Here is a 25,325-nt window from a genome sequence, read left to right as displayed (position 1 = left end):
TGTCCTGACAACCACATTTCCTCGTTGCAACGTCGGATGGATAGTATGTGACGTCGGGTGATTTGACGTCGTGACGTCGGTCCTAAATTTTCAAAAATTTAAAAATTTGTCATATTTCATGTTCGGGTCAACAAAAGAGCTTTCGTAAATTCGATTAAGAATTGAATTTAATTATATATCATAATATTTGAGTATTTATGACATGATTGATCAGTTAAAGGATTTATTGATGATATAATTGATCTAAAATTTTGAATATGTTGCAAATTAGCCCTTATTCAGTTCTGGGTTGATTCTAGAGCATATGTAGGCTCGTATAAGACCCAAGAAAGGTTGTATTCGGTGATTATGAACTGAATTGACTATGATTGTATGATTTATGTGTTATTTGAATGTTAATTGCCCGTATTTACTCCGGTAATGACTGTAGCATCCCGTAACTTGGATCCGGCGATCAGGTTGGGTGAGGGGTGTTACACCTATCTTGAGCATCAATAGACTCGAGTTATATCGGAGCATCAATCTTGAACTTCTCCTATTTTTTCGGGTCATTCAAATCAGACACAATAGTTTTTGAATCCCCTGCTTCAAAGTAGGCATCCGTTGCACTGGATGGTTTGAAGCACTGGCATTGGCAAATTGTTGCCTTGCAATCGTGAGAGGGCCCCGTGGGTATACCCCTCGTGGCACATGAGGTGGGGTAAATCCTGGCGGGTATATTGGATCCTCGATATCATTTGTATAGTGTGGGTATCCTCTTGTGTTAAGATTTTCAGCAAGTCCTTTGCCATTGATCAGTTCCTTATCATCTGTATCATCAGAGTCATCTCATCTCTTGACTCCTCCCTTTGCTCCCTCATTTCCTGTTAAGATTTGGCTAATTGTTCTTTCAATTCCTTTTATGCCTTTTCTATCTTCTCTATCTGGGCTGTTTGTTCATTTTCCATAATTCTACTCTTTATCGTATGTTGTACTAATGATGAATCTGTTGATTACCACTTGATTCTAGAAACAACTGTTGGTAAATCTCGCCACAACCATTAATTAGGGATCAAAACAATGTGATGATGAGAAAATGCATGTCATGTTCATGAGTGAACGTTTTTGAATGAAAGGCTAAAAGGATGGAAACATAGATGATAATGTAAGCATAGCCAAATAAATGCATGAATGCAAAAAGTGTTCATTGAGACCCGATCAGGTTAAAATTAACCCTTTTGCTGCAACATATTTTACTCCCAGAAAACTAACAAACAAACATTGAAAATTATTATGTTGCTCTAACTTTTCATTATTCTTGAAGTACCTGTATATGGTACTTGTGTTATCTGGACATTAGTGGGGGATATGATCCTCATAAGACTCTAAATATATGAAACATAATAAAATTGAAGATAACTGCGCTAGATACATGCCCATGTCCGAAAATCTGTCTAATTTAGAATAATATTTTGATTACAATGTCAAAACAAAAGCTGCAACAATAATGTAATAGTCCAAGCACTTGCATCCAAGGTTTTGATTGCTTAAAATATTAGTCTATTTAGAGTTTTCTTCCTTCCAATCTTCTTCAGAGTTCCAATAATATTGCTCTCAAGATTCAATAATTTGTCCATCCATGATAAGCTTGATTGAAGACATAAGTAAGATAAGTACACAAACCAGAATCAATTAAAAAAATATTACTAAAGTACAAAATTTCACTAAATGGCAAAACATCCCATAAAATATAAAGAAATCACCCAAGATTTCTAAGGGCCTAAAACTCACAACAGCTAAATCTTGAAGTTGACACTATAAATACTTCCCTTATATATCAGATATGTACATCAGCAAATATAAAAAAAATTCACTGCAAAGTAGTAATCAAATCCCAAATCACTAGAAATCATGGGAGTTTTAACTTATGAATCTGAGGTTATTACAGCAATCCCACCAGCCAAGATGTTTAAGGCTTGCATCCTTGATGGTGACAATCTCATTCTCAAGATTCTTCCTCAGGCTTTTAAGAGCATTGAGTGCATTGAAGGCAATGGTGAGCCTGGTAGCATCAAGAAGGTCACCTTTGGAGAAGGTTACTTCATTTATGTAACTTTATACTTTGAATCATATATATAATATATATAAATTTGAAGGAAAAAGGGTGAAAACTGTGTGTTTTTCTTCATACAGGAATCCAATTAAATACATGAAGCAGAAGGTCGAAGCAGTAGACAAAGAAAATTTACATTTACAGTGTGATTGAAGGCGATGCGTTGATGAACAAGCTTGAAAAAATCACTTACGAGACAAAGCTAGAAGCCTTTCCAGATGAGCGATCCGTATGTAAGACTACTAGTAAGTATCACACCATTGGTGACTTTGAGCTCAAGGAAGAGGGAATCAAGGCTGTCAAAGAAAAGGCGTCGGGAATATTCAAGGCCATTGAAGCTTACCTACTGGCGAATCCCGATGCCTACTAAAAGTCCTAATTCTATGACAGGATCCACTTCTTGTTTTCATTTTATATTGCTAATAAGAGTTCATAGTTTGCCTTGGTTACTAGGAAGCTTGAACTGTAATGTGAGGCCTGTAATAAACAAAAGTGCATGCAATGTATTCAATAAAATTTGTTGTATGAGATATCCATTGAGAATAAAGAATTCATTATCTTCCATCTTTGAAGATTTATTAATTATATATTGAAGTTGAGCATAGCAAACTTGAGTTTCAGAAGAATCGAAATTAATTATAAAACTCCATTCATACATCAGAAAACTTTGAGGATGGGCTACAATATAATGGGATATTTTCATTAGTGGGGGGGATTTGCAAGGACATAAGCGTCAACAGCCTTGAGTATTTGCAAGGCTTTTTCATTGCCAGCCTTGAGTCCTTCTTCTGTGATCCCAAAATCACCAATGGTGTAATACTTACAGCTGATCTTAGGAATGGATCCACCTGCCAATGATGGCTCCAACTTGGTTTCATATGTGATTTTCTACAGTTTGTTCATAAAAACACTCCCTTCAATCACACTGTAGCTGTACACAAGTTCATCTTTGTCCGATGCTTCCACCTTTTCCATCATATAATGACTGGCTGCCTACGTGTTGATAAATACATAATTTTCACCAACTTAATAGTATATACGATTCCAAGTTATATAAATGAACTAACCTTCTTCAAAGGTAATTTTCTTGATGCTACCAGGCTCACCATTGCCTTCAATGTAGTCAATACTCTTAAAAGCTTGATCAGGAACAACCTTGGGAATAAGGTGCTCTCCATCAAGGATGCAAGCCTTAAACATCTGGGCTGATGGGATTTCTGTAATAACCTCATATTCGTAAGTGAAAATGCCCATGATTGGAAATTATCAAAATACAAAGGGAAACTGTTGAAAATGGCCAACCATGCTACTGTTATGTTTTTGTTAAAGTGCATGCTACCATGATGATTTTGTTGAGTGCATACAGCTTGTATGCATACTGCAGCAATTGTATGCATGTTGCAGCAACATATTTTCTGTTTTAGTTGCAATGTATTTAGTTTAGTTGAAAATGAACTTAGTTGTTGTTGTTTTGATGGGATGATTGAGCTGATAAGTCAACTTATTCATGTGTACAAGCAATGTTTTAATAGTCCCAATGCTGATTAGTGGGATTAGTTGAATATTTGGTGATGTATTTTGATTATAAATGTATTGTTTTCATATTGAATAAGCAAGCATATTAGTTGTGTAAAGCAGATTGCTTCCTTGCTGCACATTTGTGAGCAAGTAAATTGTTCTTTGTTTCTTCTTCCTTTGTTCTCTGTCTTGTTCTCTTCTTATGTTGCTGTCAAAACCCCAACTGTTGAAAGTGGCGAACCATGCTGTTATGTTTTTGTTAAAGTGCATGCAGGCTATTTGCATATTGCAGCTCTTGTACATGCTGCATTAACAAGTTTTTTGTTTAGTTACATTGTAATTAAACTTAGCTGAAAATGAACAAGCTGATAAAAGCTTGAAGTATTTAGGTAGTTGAATGACTAGTTTAGGTGCCTTGTTTATGTGCACAAGTAATGTTTTACAAGTTACTAGGCTACTTAGTGGTAGTAGACAGTATTTAATGATGTATTTGGTTATAAATGTATTGTTCTTTCTAGTTGAATGAATGAGCAAAATGAGCTATCAGCCATAAGCTCCCTTGTTGCATGATTGTGAGCAAGTAAAAATATTTCATGCATCTTGCTTCCTTGTTTTTGGTGTTTTGACAGAAAAACAAAGGAGAAAAAGCAAAGAAACAGATGCAAAGAAATTTTGAACAAAATTGAAATCCTGAAACATTGATTTCTATTATCATTTCATTAAGATAAAAGAAACATATAAGTTACATGATGGTTTCCTAATGCATCACTGCTCCCACTAATTGATTGACTAAAACATAGCTTAAATTACACACAAAATGCAGCTGACATATCAGCTATTACATCATATTCAAATTAGCAGCTAATCCTACTAACTTTAAATACAAATTACAAAAGAACTAAAGCTAGTTACATATGAACAAAATGTTGCTATTGTACTAGTTGAGCATCAATGCTTTTCAGTTGTTGCATTACAGGCCAAAGTTCAACACTCCTCCTTGGACTGTATGCAACAAACACCAATACTTCTTCTTAAGTTCTCAAATCTTTTAGCACCGACAGACTTGGTTAGAATATCAGCAAGCTGGTTTTCTGAGCTGAAATGAATCAGATTAACTTCCTTTGATTGTTCAGCCTCTCTAACAAAATGAAATTTAATCTGAAAATGCTTCGTTTTGCCATGCAATACTGGATTTTTTGCTATGGTAACAACTGACTGATTGTTAACTCTAATCTCAGTAGCTTCAACTTGATCTTCATTCAAATCACATAATAGCTTCCTAAGCCACATGGCTTGATTAACAGCTGCAGCAACTGCAATGTATTCTGCTTCTTCTATTGATTGAGCAATTGTTTGTTGTTTCTTTGAACTCCAACAAAAGACCCTTGAGCCAAGAGTGAATAAATAGCTAGATGTGCTCTTCATGTCATCAATGGATCTTGCCCAATCACTATCAGAACCCTATCAACTTGAGTTCTTTTTCCTTCTCAAATTTCACTCCATAATCCAAAGTCTCTTTCACATAACTAAGAACTCTTTTGGCTACCTTAAAATGAACAACATTGTAACAATGCATGAATCTAGATAGAAGACTAACAATAAACATGATATCAGGCCTTGTAGCTGTCAAATAGAGCAGACAACCTACAAGGCTTCTATATTCTTTCTCATCAACTTTTTCATGGTTGCCATTGTTGGTTAATTTCTCACCTTAAGCCACTAGTGTGCTAACAATTTTGCAGTTTGACATGCAAAATTTGTTTAAGATCTTCAAGGCAAAGGCGTGCTAACTTATGAAGATGGCATGATCAGATTGATTCACTTCCATGCCAAGAAAGTAAGTCATTTCAAAAACATCTTGCATCTGCATTTTAAATTCTTCAATCAGCTCCCTCTTGCTTCCAATTACCAACAAATCATCTACATAAAATGACACAATCAACAGGGTTTCATTCTCTGATTTCTTCACATAGAGAGTAGGCTCACTGATGCTCTTTTCAAATTCGAGCCTAAACAGGTATGTATCAACTCTATCATACTAGGCCATTGGTGCCTGCTTCAAACCATACAAGACCTTCTTTAGCTTGTAGACCTTATCCTCTTTATCAGGAACCTTGAACCCATCTGGTTGTTCAATGAAGATTTCTTCCTTCAGGAAACCATTCAAAAAAGTAGACTTGACATCCAATTGGTGCACTCTCCATTGCTTTTGAGCAGCCAAGGCAAACAAAAGGCTTATAGTATCTAACCTTAGAAAATGAGCAAAAGTTTCTATGAAGTCAATGCCATACTGTTGGCTGTATCCTTTCACCACAAGTCTTGCCTTGTATTTGTTTAGAGACCTATCAGCATTGTAGTTGACCCTAAACACCTACTTCACACCAATAACCATCTTCTGGTCTGGCCTGTCAACCAATTCCCATGTATTGTTCTTGTGTATCATCTCCATTTCAGCTACCATGGCTCTTTTCCAACACTTTTCTTTAGCAGCCTTATCAAAACTTGAAGGCTCTAGTATTGCAACATCACATCTTTGATAGATGTCAGTGATGGTTCTTGTGCCTCTCACAGGTACATCATCAAAATCATCACCAATTGGCTCTTCTTCTTCTTCTTCTTCAGCTGGTTGCAGACTATTGTCTTGTTGACCTTGTTCACACAAGCTTGCATCTGTTCCATTCCAGTTCCATACATTTTTCTCATCAAATTTCACATCCCTACTCACCATGATCTTTTTGGTGGAAGGATCAAAGATCCTATAACCTTTCTTTGTGTTGTTGTAACCAACAAAGATCCCTGGCATAGATCTTTTTTCCAGATTGGTTCTCTTCTCTGCTGGAATAAGAGTGTAGTAGACACAACCAAACACCTTTAGGTGTGAAACAGTCGGCTTAAGTTCAAACCAAGCTTCAAAAAGAGTTTTTTCTTTGACAACATTGGTTGGTAATCTGTTAAGCAGGTACATTGAAGTGCTCACAGCCTCAGCCCAAAATTTACTTGGTAATTTACTTTGAAACAGTAAGCATCTAGCCATGTCAAGTACTGTTCGATTCTTTCTTTCACAAACTCCATTTTGCTGAGGGGTATAGATGGTTGTCAGCTAATGTTGAATTCCAGCCTACTCACATAGCTTCTAAAACCTCTCTGACAGGTACTCAGTGCCATTATTTGATCTCAAGGTCTTAAGCTTGCAACCTGATTGAGTCTCAGCTAAGGCTTTGAACTTGCTAAATACTTCAAGTATTTCTGAATTTTGTTTCAGAAAATTCACCCAGCAAAACCTTGTATAATCATCTATGAACAGCACAAAGTATCTGCTGTCATTCAAAGAAGAAGTCTTCATTGGTCTACAAATGTCAGTATGGACCAATTGAAGCTTGTCTCGAGCTCTCCATGCTTTGTTAACTGGAAAAGGCAGTCTCACTTGCTTCTCAAGCTGACAAATCTCACAAACTCTGTCTTTGAATTCAACCTTGGACATGTCTTCAACTAGATTGTATTTGTGCAGCAAACTAAGTGATCTATAATTAACATGGCCTAACCTTTTGTGTCATAAACTAGCTTTATCAGCAAGACTAGTATAGACTTTCTTTTCCAAATGATTCACATCCAGTATAAAGCATCTCTCAGTCATGGCTACTGTGACTAGTTCTTGACCAAGTGAGTCCTCAATAACATCTTTATTAACTGACCAACACTAAGTAAATTTTGGTCTATATCAGGTACAAAAAGGACATCTGAGATTATTTTATTACCTGAATGTGTTTTGATTACAACATTGTTTTTACCTCTGGCTTCAATGAGGTTTCTATTTCCAATCCTGACTTTGGAAGCAAAGCTTTTGTCAAGATCTTTAAATAAATCTTCATCAGATGCCATATGAAGAGTGCAACCACTGTCTACTAACCAGTACCTTCTGACTTTGCTTGAAGTTGCAAAACAGGATGCAATGAAAACATGCTCCTCCTAAGCTTGAATATCCTCAGCAGCCTGAGCTTGATTTTGCTGCTGAGTTTGTGCCCTTCCCTTATTTTTGCAAACCTTTTCAATGTGACCAAACTACTTGTAGCTCCTACACTGAATATCAGGCCTGTACCAACAGTACCTCTCCAAGTGTGTGGACTTTTTGCAGTGAATGCATGGTGGAAATTTTTTCTTCCCTACATCCCTCTTTGGTTTCTCCCTTTTTTCAAGCCATGGTTTCTTCCCTTTGGAGCTCGAACCTGAGCTTTTTTTGGTTTTTGCTTGGAAAGCTCCTTTAGGATTCTCCTCCAGCCTATTGGCCCTTCTTTGCTCTAGTGCATACAGAGCATTTATCAACTCAGACAGTGAAATGGTTGATAAGTCTATCGAGTCCTCCAAAGAGGAGATTTTTGCTTCAAATTTTTCAGGAAGAGTTGTAATGACCTTCTCAACAATTTTGCTCTCACAGAAATCATCTCCAAGGAGCCTGATGTTGTTGACTATGGCCATTATTCTATCAGAGTACTGCTTAATTGTTTCAGACTCTCTCATCTTCAAGTTCTCAAAGTCCCTCCTAAGGTTGATCAACTGCTGCTACCTGGTTTTGTCTGACCCCAGAAACCCTTCCTTCAGCTTCTCCTAGGCTTGTTTTGGAGTGTCATAGACCGTTATTCGAGTGAAAATCACATCAGACACTCCATTTTGTAAGCATGACATTGCTTTGTGCTTCTTAGCACACTTTTCACTATGTTGTCTGATTTGTGCAATAGTGGGATTGGCCCTCAATGGAGTTGGTTCTGTGTCATTTTCAACCACATTCTATAAGTCATATGCTTGCAGGTAAGTTTTCATCTTCACTACCTAAATGTGGTAGTTTTCATTAGCAAAGACAGGTGGTGGTAGTGGTGTAAAAATTATTTTGCAGAAACAATAAAAACATCAGCTTTAGTTTCTTTTTCTTCAAGGTTTCTCACAAAAACAGCTACCAAAAATAAATGCCCTTAAATATGACAGGCTCTGATACCATTTTTTGGTGTTTTGATAGAAAAAAAAAAGAGAAAAAGCAAAGAAACGGATGCAAAGAAATTTTGAACAAAATTGAAATCCTGAAAAATTGATTTCTATTATCATTTCATTAAGATAAAAGAAACATATAAGTTACATGACAGTTTCCTAATGCATAACTGCTCACACTAATTGATTGACTAAAACATAGCTTAAATTACGCACAAAATGTAGCTGACATATCAGCTATTACATCATATTCAAATCAACAACTAATCCTACTAACTTTAAATACAAATTACAAAAGAACTATACCTAGTTACATATGAACAAAATGTTGCTGCTGTATTGGTTGAGCTTCAATGCTTCTCAGCTGTTGCATTGCAGGCTAAAGTTCAACACTTGTTCTATTTCCTAGTAACCCCAACAAATGGTATCATGAGCCTAAGTCTTTGAGGGCCATTGATTTTGCTTTTGCTGCTTGTTAAGAAAGACAGCAGCTTCTAAAGTCTGTCATCTTTGAGGGCTGCTTGTAAAGAAAACAACAACAGCTCATCCTTGTGAGACTCCCAAATAAGCTTGGGATAAGCTGAATGAGGAGTTGATGGAGTATGTGCATGAAGACATTCCACAGCAGGAGGGAGTATGTCCAAGAAGAAACAAGACTGTAATGAAGAAGGCAAGATGTGTTTAAAGGGAAGTTGCCAACCAAGGCTGTGAAGGAGGAGAAAACTCCATTTGAAGAACAAATCTTTGGCACAAAAGACTGGGATAGTCAAGTGTGTGAGTCAGATTTTGTTGATAATGAGGCCAAGGCTGAAAATGAGTTGAAAATGAATTGCTTGAGCAGAGTCAAGTTGAAACAAAGCATCTTGGGACTGCCAAGCTTGAAAAAGAAACTGATGAATGATTGGTAGTTGCAGCATGGAAGCCAAGGAGGAGTGTTGAAAAGTGGCCAACCATGCCGTTGTTATGCTTTTGTTAAAGTGCATCATGCTATTTGCATGTTGCAGCTCTTGTGCATGCTGCATTAACAAGTTTTTTGTTTAGTTACATTGTAATTAAACTTAGTTAAAAATGAACAAGCTGATAAAAGCTTGAAGTGTTTAGGTAGTTGAATGACTAGTTTAGGTGCCTTGTTTATGTGCACAAGCAATGTTTTACAAGTTACTAGGCTACTTAGTGGTAGTAGGTAGTATTTAGTAATGTATTTGGTTATAATTGTATTGTTTTTTCTAGTTGAATGAATGAACAAAATGAGTTATCAACCATAAGTTCCCTTGCTGCACGATTGTGAGCAAGTAAATATATTTCATGCATCTTGCTTCCTTATTCTATGTCCTGATAACCCCAACAGAAATTGATACTTATTTTGCAGATGTGAGATTTTGGGGTAGAGGTTGTTGAATTGATATTTCTTTATATTTGATTCAATGCAGTGCCAACCATTGTTACAATGCAATATTCATCAATAGATTTTAATTAAAATTCTGTACTTTAGCAGAGAAAGCATCATTGTAAATCCATAAAAGAACAAATTAGTGAATCTTGAAAATAAATTTGTTGCTATGGAAGATTGAAAGGAAAAGAAGTATATGATAGATTAATTAAATATTATAAAAAAGCAAAACCTTGAATTCAAGTGTTTGGACTGTTAGATTATTCTGGCAACTCACTGTTGACACTGTAATGAGTAGATTCCATTTTGCATGCATACTATTTGGGTTACCGAATATATGTGATATTAATCCTTGGATCTGTAGCTTTTATAGTTAATGCCTGCAACAGGTAAAGTCAAATTTGGATATAATATGCAATTAAAATTAATTTATATCAATAATAGTTGAATTAATTAATAAATATAATAATTAAAATATTTTCCAAAATGGAAATGATAATAAATTAATTATAAAATTGAATTAATTAATTATGTTACCAATTTTTGTACCTTATATTTTGAATTTAAAATTAAATTAAATTTATTTTAATTTTAATTAAAAATAAATTTATTCAACTCATTTATCAACACTTATTTTTATCACTAATCCTTCCGACAGAATAAGAGAAGCTTAAACGCACTCAAATTTACTGCTCCTAATCATTGTAATAATATCTGTGTCAACTGAGTTAAAATTCAATCAATTGAATAACTCAACAAATTAGATTTAAAGCAATTATATAAATTCAAATTCGAATTTAAATTAGGAAAGAAATCATAGATATTTGATAAGATGTCAATAGACCGATCTATTATAATCAAACCAGAAAACCTGATTCGATCAACCAAATTCCAAATCCTATTGACAGAATTACAGTTTGTTCACCAATTTCGTAAATCCTGAAAGGAAGAAAGATGAAGATAAATAGATGATGCACCAGCAATTGCAATAAATAGCCTGCATCAATTACAGTTTGTTCCAAATATCTTTGAAGCTTCTTTATTTACTTCTGGAAACACTGATAACATAAGCTTGACAAATTGACCTGTTATTTAGCTAACTAAAGATCACCTGGACCAGCAATAGCAAATTTAAAAGGTGAAACACACACAAACATACAAAAGGGAAAAATTAAGCATAAATGCAATCAAACATTTAATATGCTGATTGCAGCGGCTGCAAACAAAATATTTGGATATTTTCAACATTGGTCAGGATTTGCCAGGAGATAAGCTTCAACAGCCTTGAATATTTGCAAGGCTTTTTCTTTGCCAGCCTTGATTCCTTCTTCTGTGATCTCAAAGTCACCAATGGTGTAATATTTACTGCTGGTCTTACAAATGGATCCCCCACCCGGTGATGCCTCCAACTTGGTTTCGTAAGTGATTTTCTCCAGTTTGTTCATCAATGCATCCCCTTCAATCACACTGTACCTGTACACTAATTTATCTTTGTCTAATGCTTCCACTTTCTCCTTCATATAATTGAACTGGCTTCCTGCATGTCCAAAACATATAATTTTTCACCATTATATATATACCCATATATATTATTCCAAGTATAAAGTTATATAAATGAACTGACCTTCTCCAAAAGTGACCTTCTTGATGCTACCAGGCTCACCATTGCCTTCAATGTACTCAACGGTCTTAAAAGCCTGAGGAACAATCTTGGGAATGAGAGTGTCACCATCAACGATGCAAGCCTTAAACATCTTGGCTGGTGGGATTGCTGTAATAACCTCAGATTCATATGTGAAAACACCCATGATTTCTAGTGATTTGGGATTTGATTACTACTTTGCAGAGGATGTTTTTTTATGTTTGCTGATGTACATTTCTGATATATAAGGGAAGTATTTATAGTGTCAGCTTCAAGATTTAGCTGTTTGTGAGTTTTAGGCCCTTTGGAATCTTCGATGATTTCTTTATATTTTATGGGATCAATGTTTTGCCAGTTACAGAAATTTTGTACTTCAGTATGAGAAAGACACCTACAATTTCTCAAATGATTCTGGTTTATGTACTTATATTACTTATCTCTTCAATATACAACATCAAGCTTACCATAAATGAACAAATTAATGAATCTTGAGAACTATATTATTGGAACTCTAAAGAAGATTGAAAGGAAAAGAACTCTAATAGACTAATATTTTAATCAATCAAAAACTTGAATGCAAGTGCTTGGACTATTCGATTATTCTTGTAGCCTTTTTTTTTTTTTTTGGTAGCTTATTCTTGCAGCTTTTAGTTTGATATTGTAACCAATTGTTGGAACAATGAAACAAAGACAAAGGAACAGAACAGATTCTTGAGCAACAAGGCTCGAGACTTGCAGAACAAACAATGATAGAATTAAACTTTGAAGAACAAAAATGAAAACTAAAAATTGAGAGGGTGTAGAATGATAAATTCTTGGATGATTTTTCATTAAAATGAACAATGGCATAAAGCCAATACAAATACCAGACATGAGCTGGTCAGCATAAGCAAATCAACACCTAAACACTACCTAACTCCACTAATTGCATTGTAACTTACAAAACATAACTTGCACACATAGGTAAGCTGATTTATCAACTTATCAGCACCTAATAATCAAGTACAACTTAGCTCGACTTTAACTAAGTTACAAAACATCACTTGGAGAAACAAAAATAAAACAGTAGCTTGTACTTCTGCTGCAACTGCATGGCTCGGGCTGTTTCTGATGCACCATGGCAGTATGCTTGCCAACTTCAACACCAATACATTATATTACTCCGATTTTTCAGACATGGCTATGTGGCTATGTTCAATTTTTACTATGATTTTCATGTTTTTGAAAGGCCTACAAGGATCATATTTCCACACTGTTACCAAATATGAGTACTTTAAGAAAAAAAGAAGACAAAAGTCGGAACAACATATTATTTGTTGATGACTGTTGGTTAGTTTTTGGAAATATAACACGTTGCAGCAAAGTAACAAAATAAATGAAATGACTTAGAAAGGTGGTACAAATATGAAATCCTTACAGAAAATGTTATTACCACCACCATAGTGATAGAAATTCTGTTTGATCAATGTTTCAAGTACCAAATTTAACATCGTTATGTTATCCTAAGATAGAACAAAAGGTGAAATCTTCCCAAAAACTCTCTTCAACCCCATTTCGGTGTTGGGTACTTTTAACCTCTTCAACACTTCCATTTTCCCATTGAATTATTGGTTCCTGCAGTCAATGGGTACCTTTGATTTATCAATTCTTTCATTATGTTACCTGGACTTGTTGATGAGTTTTGGATACGGATATATAAAATGAAAAGTCCGGATAACATTATTGATGATACTAATCCAGAGTCCTTTGGCAGTAGTTAAATACTTGATTTTAGCACAGTGAGAGGAGCAATTTTGGGATCATTGAATTATGACTAAAATTATTCCAATTTAGAGAAAATGTATGAACTATATATGTTTAAGCCAAGAACACAATCCATTACATATAACTTATCCAACTAATAATTAAAGGTGGATAATATGTTCTATAAGATATATTCAATGCTAAAGCTAGTGGAATTATATCATTTCTTTTTTCTTAAACTTGAGTTTGTTATGTTCAATATATAATTAGTAAATACTGAAAGATGAAAGATGATGAATTCTTTATTCTCAATGGATATCTAACACAACAAGATTCAGTAAATACATTGTATGCTCTTCAGTTTATTACCTGTTTCACTTTTTAGTCCAAGCTTCCTAGTAATCAGGGCAAACTATGAACTCTTATTAGCAATTTGAAGGTCATATGATGGAAAACTTACAACTAAAAGGAAAAAGGCCAAATGTTCGATATTCATTGCGTGCAGTGGATGCAATCTCAATCTTGTGATAGTTTCAATAGGCGTTAGGGTTTGCCAGGAGGTAGGCTTCAATGGCCTTGAATATTCCAATGCCTTTTCTTTGCCTGCTTTGATTCCCTCTTCCTTGAGCTCAAAGTCACCTATGGTGTAATACATGCAAGTAGTCTTGCATATGGATCCCCCATCTGGAGAGGCCTCTAACTTTGTCTCATACGTGATTTTTTCAAGCTTGTTCATCAATGCATCACCTTCGGTAATATACACAAAATTTTCTTTGTCTAGTGCTTCAACCTTCTGCTTCATGTAATTGAATTGGCTTTCTGCATAAAGAAAAACACATAACTTTCACCTTTTCCCTTCAGGTTTAATATACACATATGTATATGATTCAAAGTATAATGTTATATAAATGAAGTGACTTTCTCCAAAGGTGAGCTTCTTGATGCTACCAGGCTCACCATTGCCTTCAATGTACTCAACGCTCTTAAAAGCATGATGATCAATCTTCGGTATAAGGTTGTCTCCATCGAGGATGCAAGCCTTAAACATCTTGGCTGGTGGGATTGCTGTAAAACCTCAGATTCATGAGTGAAAACACCCATGATTTCAAGTGAATTGGGATTTGATTCCTTTGCAGTTTGCAGAGGATATGTTTTATGTTTGCTGATGTACATATCTGATATATAAGTGTAGTATTTATAGTGTCAGCTTCAAGATTTTGCTGTTGTGAGTTTCAAGCCTTTGGAACCTTTGGTGATTTCTTTATATTTTATGGGATGTTTTTCCATTTAGTGAAATTTTGTACTTTAGTAATATTTTTTAATTGATTCTGGTTTGTGTACTTATCTTACTTATGTCTTCAATCAAGCTTATCATAAATTGTTGGCGTTAAGAACAAGTGCAAGCAAATTAGCTTGTGGCTTGAGCAGCAAGGCTCTCTTGCTGAAGAAACAACAGAATTTTAGAAGGAAGAAAAGAAGCAAGGACAAGAAAAATGGAGAGTATATGGAAAGAAAACTTATGAATTCATTCAGAATTGAGAAAATGGCATAATGCGAATACATAAACCAAGCAATAAGCTTGTCAAAATCAGTGTATGGTCACCTAATAAGTACCTACTACCATTAATACATTAAAACTTGAAAAACAAAGCTTGTACACATAAACAAAGCTGAGTTAACAGCACAATCACTATCAAATTACATCAAACATTAACCTCACATGGTTCAAAATGAACTAAAACATATTTCATCAAACTAAAGTTACAAAATGAACAAAAGATCAATAGCTGCACTTGCTTCAGCAGCTCCTGCATGGCTTGGCCTGCATGGCCTGCTTCTTGACTGCTACTGGTGTTGCATGCTGACCAACCTTCGACATAAGTGAACAAATTATTGAATCTTCAATTGATTCTGGTTTGTGTACGTATCTTCCTTATATCTTCAATCAAGCTTATCATAAATGAACAAATTATTAAATCTTCATAGCAATATTATTGGAACTCAGAAGAAGATTAGTACTCTAATAGACTGACATTTTAAGATATCAAAACCTTGGATGCAAGTGCTTGGACTATCAGAATATTGTTGCAGCTTTTATTTTGACATTGTAATCAATATATTATTCTAAATTAGTTAGACTTCCAGACATAGGTATGTATCTAACACAATTAAGTTTAATTTTATTATGTATTTCATGTATCTGCAGAGTTTTATGAGGATCATATCCCTATACTAATTCTCAGATAACACAGACACTATATACAGGTACTTCAAGAATAATGAATAGTCATGAGTGACATAGTAATTATCGGTGATAGTTTCTTAGTTTTCTAGAAATAAAACATGTTGCATGAAAAGTATGAACATGAAATCCTGACATAACATGTTATTACAGCCACCATAGTTCCAGAAATTCAATTTGATCAGTGATTTATGTGCCAAATTTCACATGGTTATGTTCTTGTAAGATAAAAAAGGTGAAATCTTAGACTTTCAGTAATTGCCCCAAAAGCTGTCTCTTGAACTTCGGTGTTAGGTACTTGAACCATCTTGAGCACTTCCATCGTCCTATTGTGTTATCAGGTTCCTATAGTAGATGTTGAGTGTTGGATGTAGACACACTATACAAAATGAAGAGTTTGGATAATAGGTGTTGAAAATGGCTAACCATGCTGTTGTTATGTTTTTGTTAAGGTGCATGCTGCTATGATGACTTTGTTGAGTGCATATAGCTTGTATGCATGCTGCAGCAATTGTGCATGTTGCAATAACATATTTCGTATTTTAGTTGCAATGTAATTTAGTTTGGTTGAAAATGAACTTAGTTGTTGATGTCTTGATGGGTTTAGGTGTGATTGAGCTAATAAGTCAGCTTATTCATATGTACAAGCAATGTTTTAATAGTCCCAATGCTGTTTAGTGGGATTAGTTGAATATTTGGTGACGTATTTTGATTATAAATATATTATTTTCATATTGAATGAGCAAGCATATCAGTTGTGTAAAGTAAATTACTTCATTGCTGCACGTTTGTGAGCAAGTAAATTATGTCAAGCTTCTTACTCCTTTGTTATTTGTCTTGTTCTTTTCTTTTACTGCTGTCAAAACCCCAACAAAAGGTATCAGAGTCTAAGTCTTTGAAGGCCATTGATTTTACTTCTGTTGCTTGTTAAGAAAGACAAAAGTTGCCAAAGTCTGACATCTTTGAGGGCTGCTTGTTAAGGTAGCAGCAACTCACCTTTATGAGACTCCCAAACAAGCTTGGGATAAGCTGAATTAGGAGTTGATGGAGTATGTGCATGAAGACACTCCACAGTAGAAAGGAGTATGTGTAAGAAGAAAAAGGACTGTAATGAACAAAGGAACAAGGTAAAATGTGTTTGAAAGAGGCAAGTTGCCAACCAAGGCTGTGAAGGAGGAGAAGACTCCATTTGATGAACAAATCTTTGGCATAAAAGACTAGGATAGTTAAGTGTATAAGTTAAATTTGCTTGATAATGGCCAAGGTTGAAAATGAATTATTTGAGCAGAGTCAACTTGAAACAAAGCATCTAAGGACTGCCAAGCTCAAAAAACTTGATGAATGATTGGTATTTGCAACACGGAGGCCAATGGGGAGTGTTGAAAATGGCCAACCATGTTGCTGTTATGTTTTTGTTAAAGTGCATGTTGCTATTATGATTTTGTTGAGTGCATACAGCATGTACAATTGCTGTAGCATGCATACAAGCAATGTTTTAATAGTCCCAATGTTGATTAGTGGGATTAGTTGAACATTTGGTGATGTATTTTGATTATAAATGTATTGTTTTCATATTGAATGAGCAAGCATATCAGTTGTGTAAAGCAGATTGCTTCCTTGCTGCACGTTTGTGACGAAGTAAATTATGTCAAGTTTCTCGCTCCTTTGTTCCCTGTCTTGTTCTCTTCTTTTACTGTTGTTAAAACCCCAACAATAGGGTTTTATAAGACCAAGATTATTTAATACCAAAGCTAGTGGAATTCATTATATCAATGACCCAAAAAACGTAGGGAGATAGCCAAACAATAAAGATTTTTATGGATTTGAATTTCCCCAACAATTTTCTTACCTTCTAGGTTGACCTTTAAGGAATATATGTCTAAATTAGTTTCAAATTTCTTCTTAAACTTGAGTTTGTTAATGTTCAAATTTAATATAGTAAATCTTGAACGATGAAAGATGATGAACTCTTTATTCTCAGTATCTCACACAACAAGATTTAGTAAATACATAGGATTCTCTTTTGTTTATTACATGTTTCACATTTTAGTTCAAACTCTTTGGTAATTAAGGCAAACCATGAAGTCTTTATTAGAAATCTGAAGTTCATTTGCTGCAGAACTAAAAACTAGAAAGAAATATAACCAATTGCTTGATATTCATTGAAGTGGATGCTACCATAATACTGAATTTTTAGTAGCCATAGGGATTTGGAAGGAGGTAGGCTTCAATGGTTGAAGAATACACACGAAATCTTTTCTTTGCCTGCCTTGATTGCCTTTTCCTTTAGCTTAATGTCACCCATGTTGTAATATTTACTACTACTCTTACATATGGATCATCCACCTGGAGAGGCCTCTAACTTTATTTTGTAAGTTTTTTTGTCAAGCATGTTCATCAGCGGATCGCCTTCAGTCACACTATAAATGTACACAAAATTTTCTGTTAAGAAATGTCTTATATGTAGCTAAGCTTGTTTTGTTGCATGTTATATGCATGCATGTTGCAACAAGATAGATTGTTGCCTTTAGCTCTTTTGCTATGTTGATTAGTTGTAATTGAACTAAGTTGGTAAGATATTTGGTGTGATTAGGTGCTGATTGATTTGATTAATCAACTTATCTTTTGTGTACAAGTTTCTTTTAGAGTTTCAATATGTATTAGTATTGTTAGATAAGTATTAGGTGATTGTATTTTTTATCACTCAAGCTGACTTATTGCTAATATATTTTTGTTTTGGTCTAATTAAGCACTTGTTTTTTGAGAAAGTCCATCGGGACAGTAAACATGTAACTCTCTATGATGTCTGTGTGACATGATCTGCAAAGCCTTAGTGGCATATTTTGTGAGGCTTGTGTGGTGTATTTTGTAATGCCTATGTGGCATATTCAGTAATGCCTTCGTGGCAAAAATCTAGTTAATCGCCTTTGTGACAAGATCTAGGTAAGATCTAAGGTTTCTTTACTAACTAACTCTATGATAAAGATCTGATAAGTTTGAAGATAACTATGTTTGGTTAGCCTTGTGTTGAGATTGAATGTGCTTTGAGGGGCGTTTCCTGAAAAGAGTTCGCAACAGTGTTTCTAAAAGAGGGAATTCACCTTAATAATCCGTCAGTACATAGAACTTGTAACACCCCTAACCCTAATCCATCGCCGAATTAGGATTACGAGGCATTACTGATCAAAACACAGTTCAAAACAATCATTCATTACAATTCAAGCACAAATTAATATAATCTCATTTACAATTTTTTTCCGAACTCAATTAATAACCATCTAATCAATCATAAAACATATTCATTCTTTGCCATCATTTAAATCATAAAAATGTCACCTATCGTAATAAGCATGCTAAACACATATCTAATATACATACATATCAATTACCATGATTCATCTCATAACATAATCCCAAACACAACTCCATCATATACACCATTTCCAAGCCAACTCACATGGCTAGAATTACAATTCAAAATATAACAAAAGTTCACTAGCCTATACATGCCATATACCATATATATAAAAGCTTCAAAAGTACCAACAAGATGATCGATAGTGTGATGACATTTCCTGACGATCCCTGAGTCCGAGCTAGCTTCGATAAATTATAAAACAGTAGAAGGATGCACAAAGTAAGCTTTGGAAGCTTAGTAAGCCATAAGCAAATAAATCATTTCAATAATATTTATAATTCAATTCAACTAGGTCCAATTCAAATATATCTTAAACACATATATATTTAACTATCTCACATAAATTCATATTATTACATTAAGTACTAAACTTACCTTTATATTTTATAAACATATAACTTCACACATACCTGAACCATTCAACTTAAATTCACATTTGGATTTGTTAAGAACACACAGAAATCATATAAAGCTCATACAATGCCATATCCCGGATATGGTCTTACATGTTAATGCCACTATCCCAGATAGGGTCTTATACGAATCATATACGATGTTGATGTCCCAGACATGGTCTTACACGTTTTCTTACTTCGATGCCAATGTCCTAGACATGGTCTTACACGAAATCACACCTCAGAAGTGCTGATATCATGTCATCAAAATCAATACATTTTCTAAGGTTCATTCAAAGTTATCGACTTCGTAATTAAATCATTTCATGCACGTAACAAGTCATCCAATGCTCATATCAATTCAACAATATCTATATTCATATACGAATCAAATTCGGAAATGTATAATCATATACAAATCAATTTGGCAATGAATAACCATATATGAATCAAGTTTAGAAATGTATAATCATATACAAATCAAATTCTACATTGTATAACCATATACGAATTAATTCGGCAACTTATCTTCATATACAAATCAATTTCGACAATGTATAACTATAAACAATTCAAATTTAGCAATATATAAAACAATCAAATTCGGCAATATATATATCTATAATTAATCAAATTCAGCCATGTATAAAACATATACATTTAAATTTGAAAACATTTATTTACTTATGAACTTACCTTGTACAGAAATGAACGGATCAGAACGACTATTCTACAACCTTCGACTTTCCCCGATCGAACTCTGATTTCTTTCTTTATTGATCTAAATCAATTCAAATTTAACTCATTTAATCACAAATCCATTTAATTTCATCCAAAAACACAAATGAGCATTTTGCATTTTAGCCCTTAAAATTTCACATTTTTTAATTTAGTCCCTATTTCAAAACAACACAAAATACACATAATTTCATTAAACCCATGCTTGGCCAAATTTAGGGTGCGTTTGTTTGCTGTAAAATGGTTTCCGGAAAACATTTTACACCATTTCCAGTGTTTGTTTGGGGGAAAATGAAGTCCTTTAGTAAAACATTTTCCAAAACACGGTAAAATCAAACCCATTCCTCCGGAAAATGTCTTACGCCTTCAAAATTGGTAAGACATTTTCCATTTTTCTCTAAGCAGACATTTTCCATTCTCTTCTAAGCAGCAGACATTTTTCATTTCTCAAAGCTTCCGCCTCTCCTCCTCATCTCTGCCTCGCCATCTCTGTCTCTCAGCTTCATCTTCCTTCTCCATCTCTCTGCTTCATAGATATGTCGATGAGTCACCCAAAAGCTTCAAGTTTTTATGAAATTGGTGGTTTTTGCTGGATTTTCTAGAAATTGGAAAAAGGATGAAAACTCATCCTCTTCTTCCCTACACCACTCGAGCCCCACTTCTTCACTAAAGGGAAGCTTTCCCTTTTAATTTTCTTGCTATTTTCACTATAAAAATCTCAACATTTCTACCTTTAAAGCTTCAGTTAGTAGATGCGATTGACCCGATTCATTTATTAAGTACATGATTATAAATCTTGCTTATTTTTGCTGAATTACAATGATATCGGTATTTCTGCAACAGGCTTATTTTGTTTCTTCCTTTTGATTTCTGAGTTTTTGATCCACTGCCTTGAGAAAGTGAATCTTTTTTCTGAAGGGATGCTTTGGGTTCATTTAAAAATGCATGAAAAAGGCACCGATGAAATACCAGTAAATTCTTGGTGACAGTTTATATTACTAGGATTTGGATTTTGTGTTTCTAGTGTTTGCCCTTTTTTGAGTGGAATTGTTATAGCTTTGATTCCAATTTTAGAGACCAGATAAGAAGAGAAAATGGAGAGAAAAAAAAGAATATTTGGTATTTTTTCTTTCATGAGAAGTTGTGAATACACTTGATAAACATTGTATGTTTTAGCTCTTCTCTCAATTATAATAGCTTTTACCTTCAACTGCTTCCTTATACCATCTTGCTTCGTTGTTTCCTTCTTGCCTACTAGTTTCACGACACTCTTCTTGATTTCCACTAAAGCAAAAAGATGGTCAAGCAACCAATATGTTTACATACAGAGAAAAAGAATATCAGGAATTTCTCCATTTCAATTACCCTCCCCTTCTACAAACTCTGAATCACAACTGATTAGGGACCACCGCCTCAGACAGTATCAGACTCTGGGTGGTTCGGACCGCTGAGCTTCCTTCACCACCCATGTCTTTCACCTTCTTTCGCCTACTTTTCTTTGAGTCTTTTGTGGTTGTCTCGGTTGTTTGGCTTGCATATAAGATAGTAATCGTGTACTTAATAAGCATGTAGCAGATTAGTAGCGTCCTATGTGGAGATTTTAGCTTCACCAGTGGTGCACTAAATAATCCTTTTTTTTCATGGAGACAATAGATTCTTTTATGTTAAGCATACTAGCAAATAGTGTATTCCATTGCAATTCCTCCTAGACTCCTGCTAATGAATGATATGGATGTTTGAGTTATGCTAATTGAATTTCAAATGCAGTTTATCCTGAGGTGCTTAATGTTTGAGAATGGATGTTAAGCAATATTATTTGTTTAGTTATTTCAAGGATATCATACTTTTTTGCAGGGCTATTGAGCACCTAACTTTTTCAGCACTTATAAGACCACTGTGTGATCTGTATTCACTTATTCCTCCTCTTCTAGTTGTAACGTATAAGAAACTCAGGGTATGTAGATGTTTTTGTAGTTTATGATATTCTGAATGCCGTGGGTCTTATTTACTGGAATAAATTGTTAATGCTTTTAGTCCTTTGCATTATAATTGATCCCATGGTTTAGTTTTAGCATTGAGTTAATAGATTAAAAAGAAGTATTGAAGTGATTCTCCTTTGCAGTTTAACATGGGGAATGATGTGTTGTCTTTTGGTGATTTGAATGTTTATGGAAGTTGAGTTCTTCTAGTAATGAGTTTGAGAGCTTTGATGGAGGTAATAAAGGAAAGCTGCTGGTTTTTATGGTGTTGAAGATTGGGGTGAAATTGGTGGCATTGATCCCTTGCCTTCTGATTATGGATTAGGCTCAGGAGTTGCAATGGGCAAGCACTAGGTTTAAAGGCAATTAGGATTTTATTGATGTGCATGTATAAGTTTTTTAGCTAATGTCTGGTTCATCATTTTTTCTTTGATGAAATTTATGCTAATGTATAAGAGACTTTATGCTTGAGATTTTGGACTCGTTTTCATATGCCAATTGTTTGTGAAATGAGTTGGTAACATGCTGAACATGTTTAAGAGCATGTAGGAGACCATTAGCATATCTTGAAATTCTATTTGTTTGAGTTACTCCATCAACAAATTTTGCATCTTTCATCCAAATCCTCAAATTTGCACCTAATAATATATTGATTTTAAATAAATTCCATTCAAATTTTCCATTCAAATTCTTGATTAAATATATAATGAGGATTAATTAATTAATTAATTATACGGAAAGATAACCTAATAATATATAACAAAATCTTGCACCAATCAAACTCATGATTCAACACATTAGTTACAATTCTTTCACAATTTCCTACAAGAAAACTCATTTTCATGCTTTCATTTTAAGTGGTACTTTCAAAAATTTATATATGTAAAACAATTTATTAATATATATTAATATATATTAATATATGTAAAACAACTTTTTCGAAAATATTTTCGTGAAATCATAAACAATGAAAAATATTTTACATGATTTACCAAACACCAGAAAATATTTTCGAGTAAATCATTTTACAGAAAAGTAAAACATTTTCCAGAAATCATTTTACGGAAAACATTTTACTGCCAATCACACAGACCCTTAATACATGTTACTAGTAGCCCATATTTTCACTTTATTCATACTTTTAACCACTACATTTCACATTTTATCAATTTAATCCCTTTCTGACATTTTTGTCAAAAATCACTTAACAAAACTTGTATATCTAACATTAAACCTTCATAATCTATCATTAAACACTTAAACAACCAAGAATTCAACAATGGCATCATTTGAAATCTATAACAGTTTCAAAAACGAAGGTACAGGCTAGCTAGATTAAACTGTAACGAGCTCAAAAACGTAGAAATCATTAAAAACCGAGTCAAAACCGTACCTAATTGAGCTTGAGAAGCTTGTCCGAATATCAAGCCCTTAAAATGGCTTTTTCTTCTTGTTAAAAATCGGCTAGGAAGATGAATGAATTAATGAATTTTGTTTGTTTTATTTATTATTAACATCAATAATCAAATGACTAAATTAACCTTTAAAAATATTTAAAACTACACCAACTACCATGCTATCATCTTCCACTAACTCTCCAATGGTCTATTAACCACTTAAGGACCTTTACTTTAAGGTTCTATAGCTATTTAATACCTTTAGCTATTAGAACTCAACTTTTACGCTTTACGCGATTTAGTCCTTTTTATCAAATTAACTAACCAATCGGTAAAATTAAATCACAAAATTTTCACACATATCAAATAAAATACTATAAATATAAAAATAATAATATTAAAATAATTTTACGACCTCAGATTTGTTGTTCTAAAACCATTGTTCCGATTTAGTTAAAACCGAGCTATTACAGAACTTGGTGTAATTGTAGATATGGATGGTTTATGTGATCATCAAATCTGAGTTTGTCTACGCTATGTAAAGACTTGTGTCGAAACTTTTTTTTTAAATCGACTTTTTATTTTTAAAAAAACGAAAACGAAAGTCGCCACCAATCTTTTTTATAAGGTGTGATCAGATTACCTCATAATTTGATCATTTTAATAAAAGGTTTGGTTTACTAAAACAATGATTTTTGGTCAACAAAATCAAGGAAACGGGTTCAGGAGTCGGTTAAGCACGAGGAAGGATTAGCACCCTCATGGCGCCCAAAATTGGTACCTAGTTGATTACTTGATGTCTTAGTGTCAAGAATTGAAAATTTGAAGGGAGTTTAAAACATGACCCCTTTTTGTATTAAGGCATTACTTAACTAAATTAATTTTCACGAAAGGGGCTTATTTCAAGTTAATCGAGAAGAGAGGATCATGTCCCGTAAGTTAGGACACAATGCCTTAAATCCTCGAAATCGAGAATAAACACTACTTGATCATTACTTAAATCTCGTTTTTTATTTTTAAAATTGATATTCAAGTATCTCGGTTTTAGAAAGAAACCATATTCCGTGAGTTAGAAACACGACCATTCTAATTCCAAAAAAAATGAACATTACCTTTTTTCCTTTAAAATATTTTCTATTCATGTGGTAAAACGAATGCTACTTTTTAATGATATATTTCTTATTTATCTAGATCTAAGAATAAAATGGACGAATATGTTTTAACACAATATACAACACGGTGTTAGCGAAATAACATAATAACAGGTAAAAATGGAATGATGACGTTAAAATGATAAATGAATAAATAAGTAAAAATAAAAGTATTATGCAAGTGGGTAATAATAACACGACTATGATGGCAATAAAAAAAGATAATTTAGTAATAATAGTGATCATTGTACTGTAGTTGTTATCATAATATTAACATGACTAATAAAATTATAATAATAATAATAAGGATGAAAAATGCATCGTAAAAGGAAATATGAATGATATGAATTTAATTATTAAAAGGGTCAAAGGAATAATAAATACACAAATAAATGAAGAAATAAATAAATAAATTCAAAACAGGTTAAAATTAAATAAAGCAAGGACTAAATTAGAATAAAAATGAAATTAAAAGCATAAATTGTAAATAAATAAATAAGTAAATAAAGGATTAAAATATAACATGCGAAAAATAACAGGGCCCAAAATGATGCTGTTTTGGGGCGTTTAGGGCCTGAACGAAACTACGTCGTTTAGGGGACCCTATTTAAGTCAAAAAAATGTTTCAAAAAAATCATTTTGA

At 33.8% G+C, this 25,325-nt stretch overlaps 1 protein-coding gene and 3 pseudogenes across 1 annotated transcript; 1 reads left to right on the top strand and 3 right to left on the bottom strand.

The window, feature by feature from the left end:
- The first annotated feature begins 1,856 nt into the window (after positions 1-1,856).
- On the top strand, positions 1,857-2,656 carry LOC105796869 (major strawberry allergen Fra a 1.06-like; annotated as a pseudogene).
- A 138-nt stretch (positions 2,657-2,794) lies between these two features.
- Positions 2,795-3,346, bottom strand: LOC105795643 (major strawberry allergen Fra a 1.05-like; annotated as a pseudogene).
- A 7,633-nt stretch (positions 3,347-10,979) lies between these two features.
- Positions 10,980-12,426, bottom strand: LOC105796868 (major strawberry allergen Fra a 1.05). Its single transcript, XM_012626701.2, has 2 exons — positions 11,602-12,426; positions 10,980-11,514 (listed from the first exon to the last, which is right to left on the bottom strand). Exons 1-2 carry the CDS (start codon positions 11,783-11,785, stop codon positions 11,219-11,221), a joined length of 480 nt encoding a protein of 159 aa, XP_012482155.1. The 5' UTR covers positions 11,786-12,426; the 3' UTR covers positions 10,980-11,218.
- Positions 12,427-13,895: 1,469 nt separating this feature from the next.
- LOC105795644 (major strawberry allergen Fra a 1.05-like) lies at positions 13,896-14,463 on the bottom strand (annotated as a pseudogene).
- Between the last annotated feature and the right edge of the window lie 10,862 nt (positions 14,464-25,325).

The sequence above is a fragment of the Gossypium raimondii genome, unplaced genomic scaffold (genome assembly GCF_025698545.1).
Source record: "Gossypium raimondii isolate GPD5lz unplaced genomic scaffold, ASM2569854v1 Contig00268, whole genome shotgun sequence".
In the NCBI taxonomy this organism is placed as follows: Eukaryota; Viridiplantae; Streptophyta; class Magnoliopsida; order Malvales; family Malvaceae; genus Gossypium; species Gossypium raimondii.
Note: the sequence above shows the minus strand (reverse complement) of the source record. Positions and strands in the feature narration are given on the sequence as shown.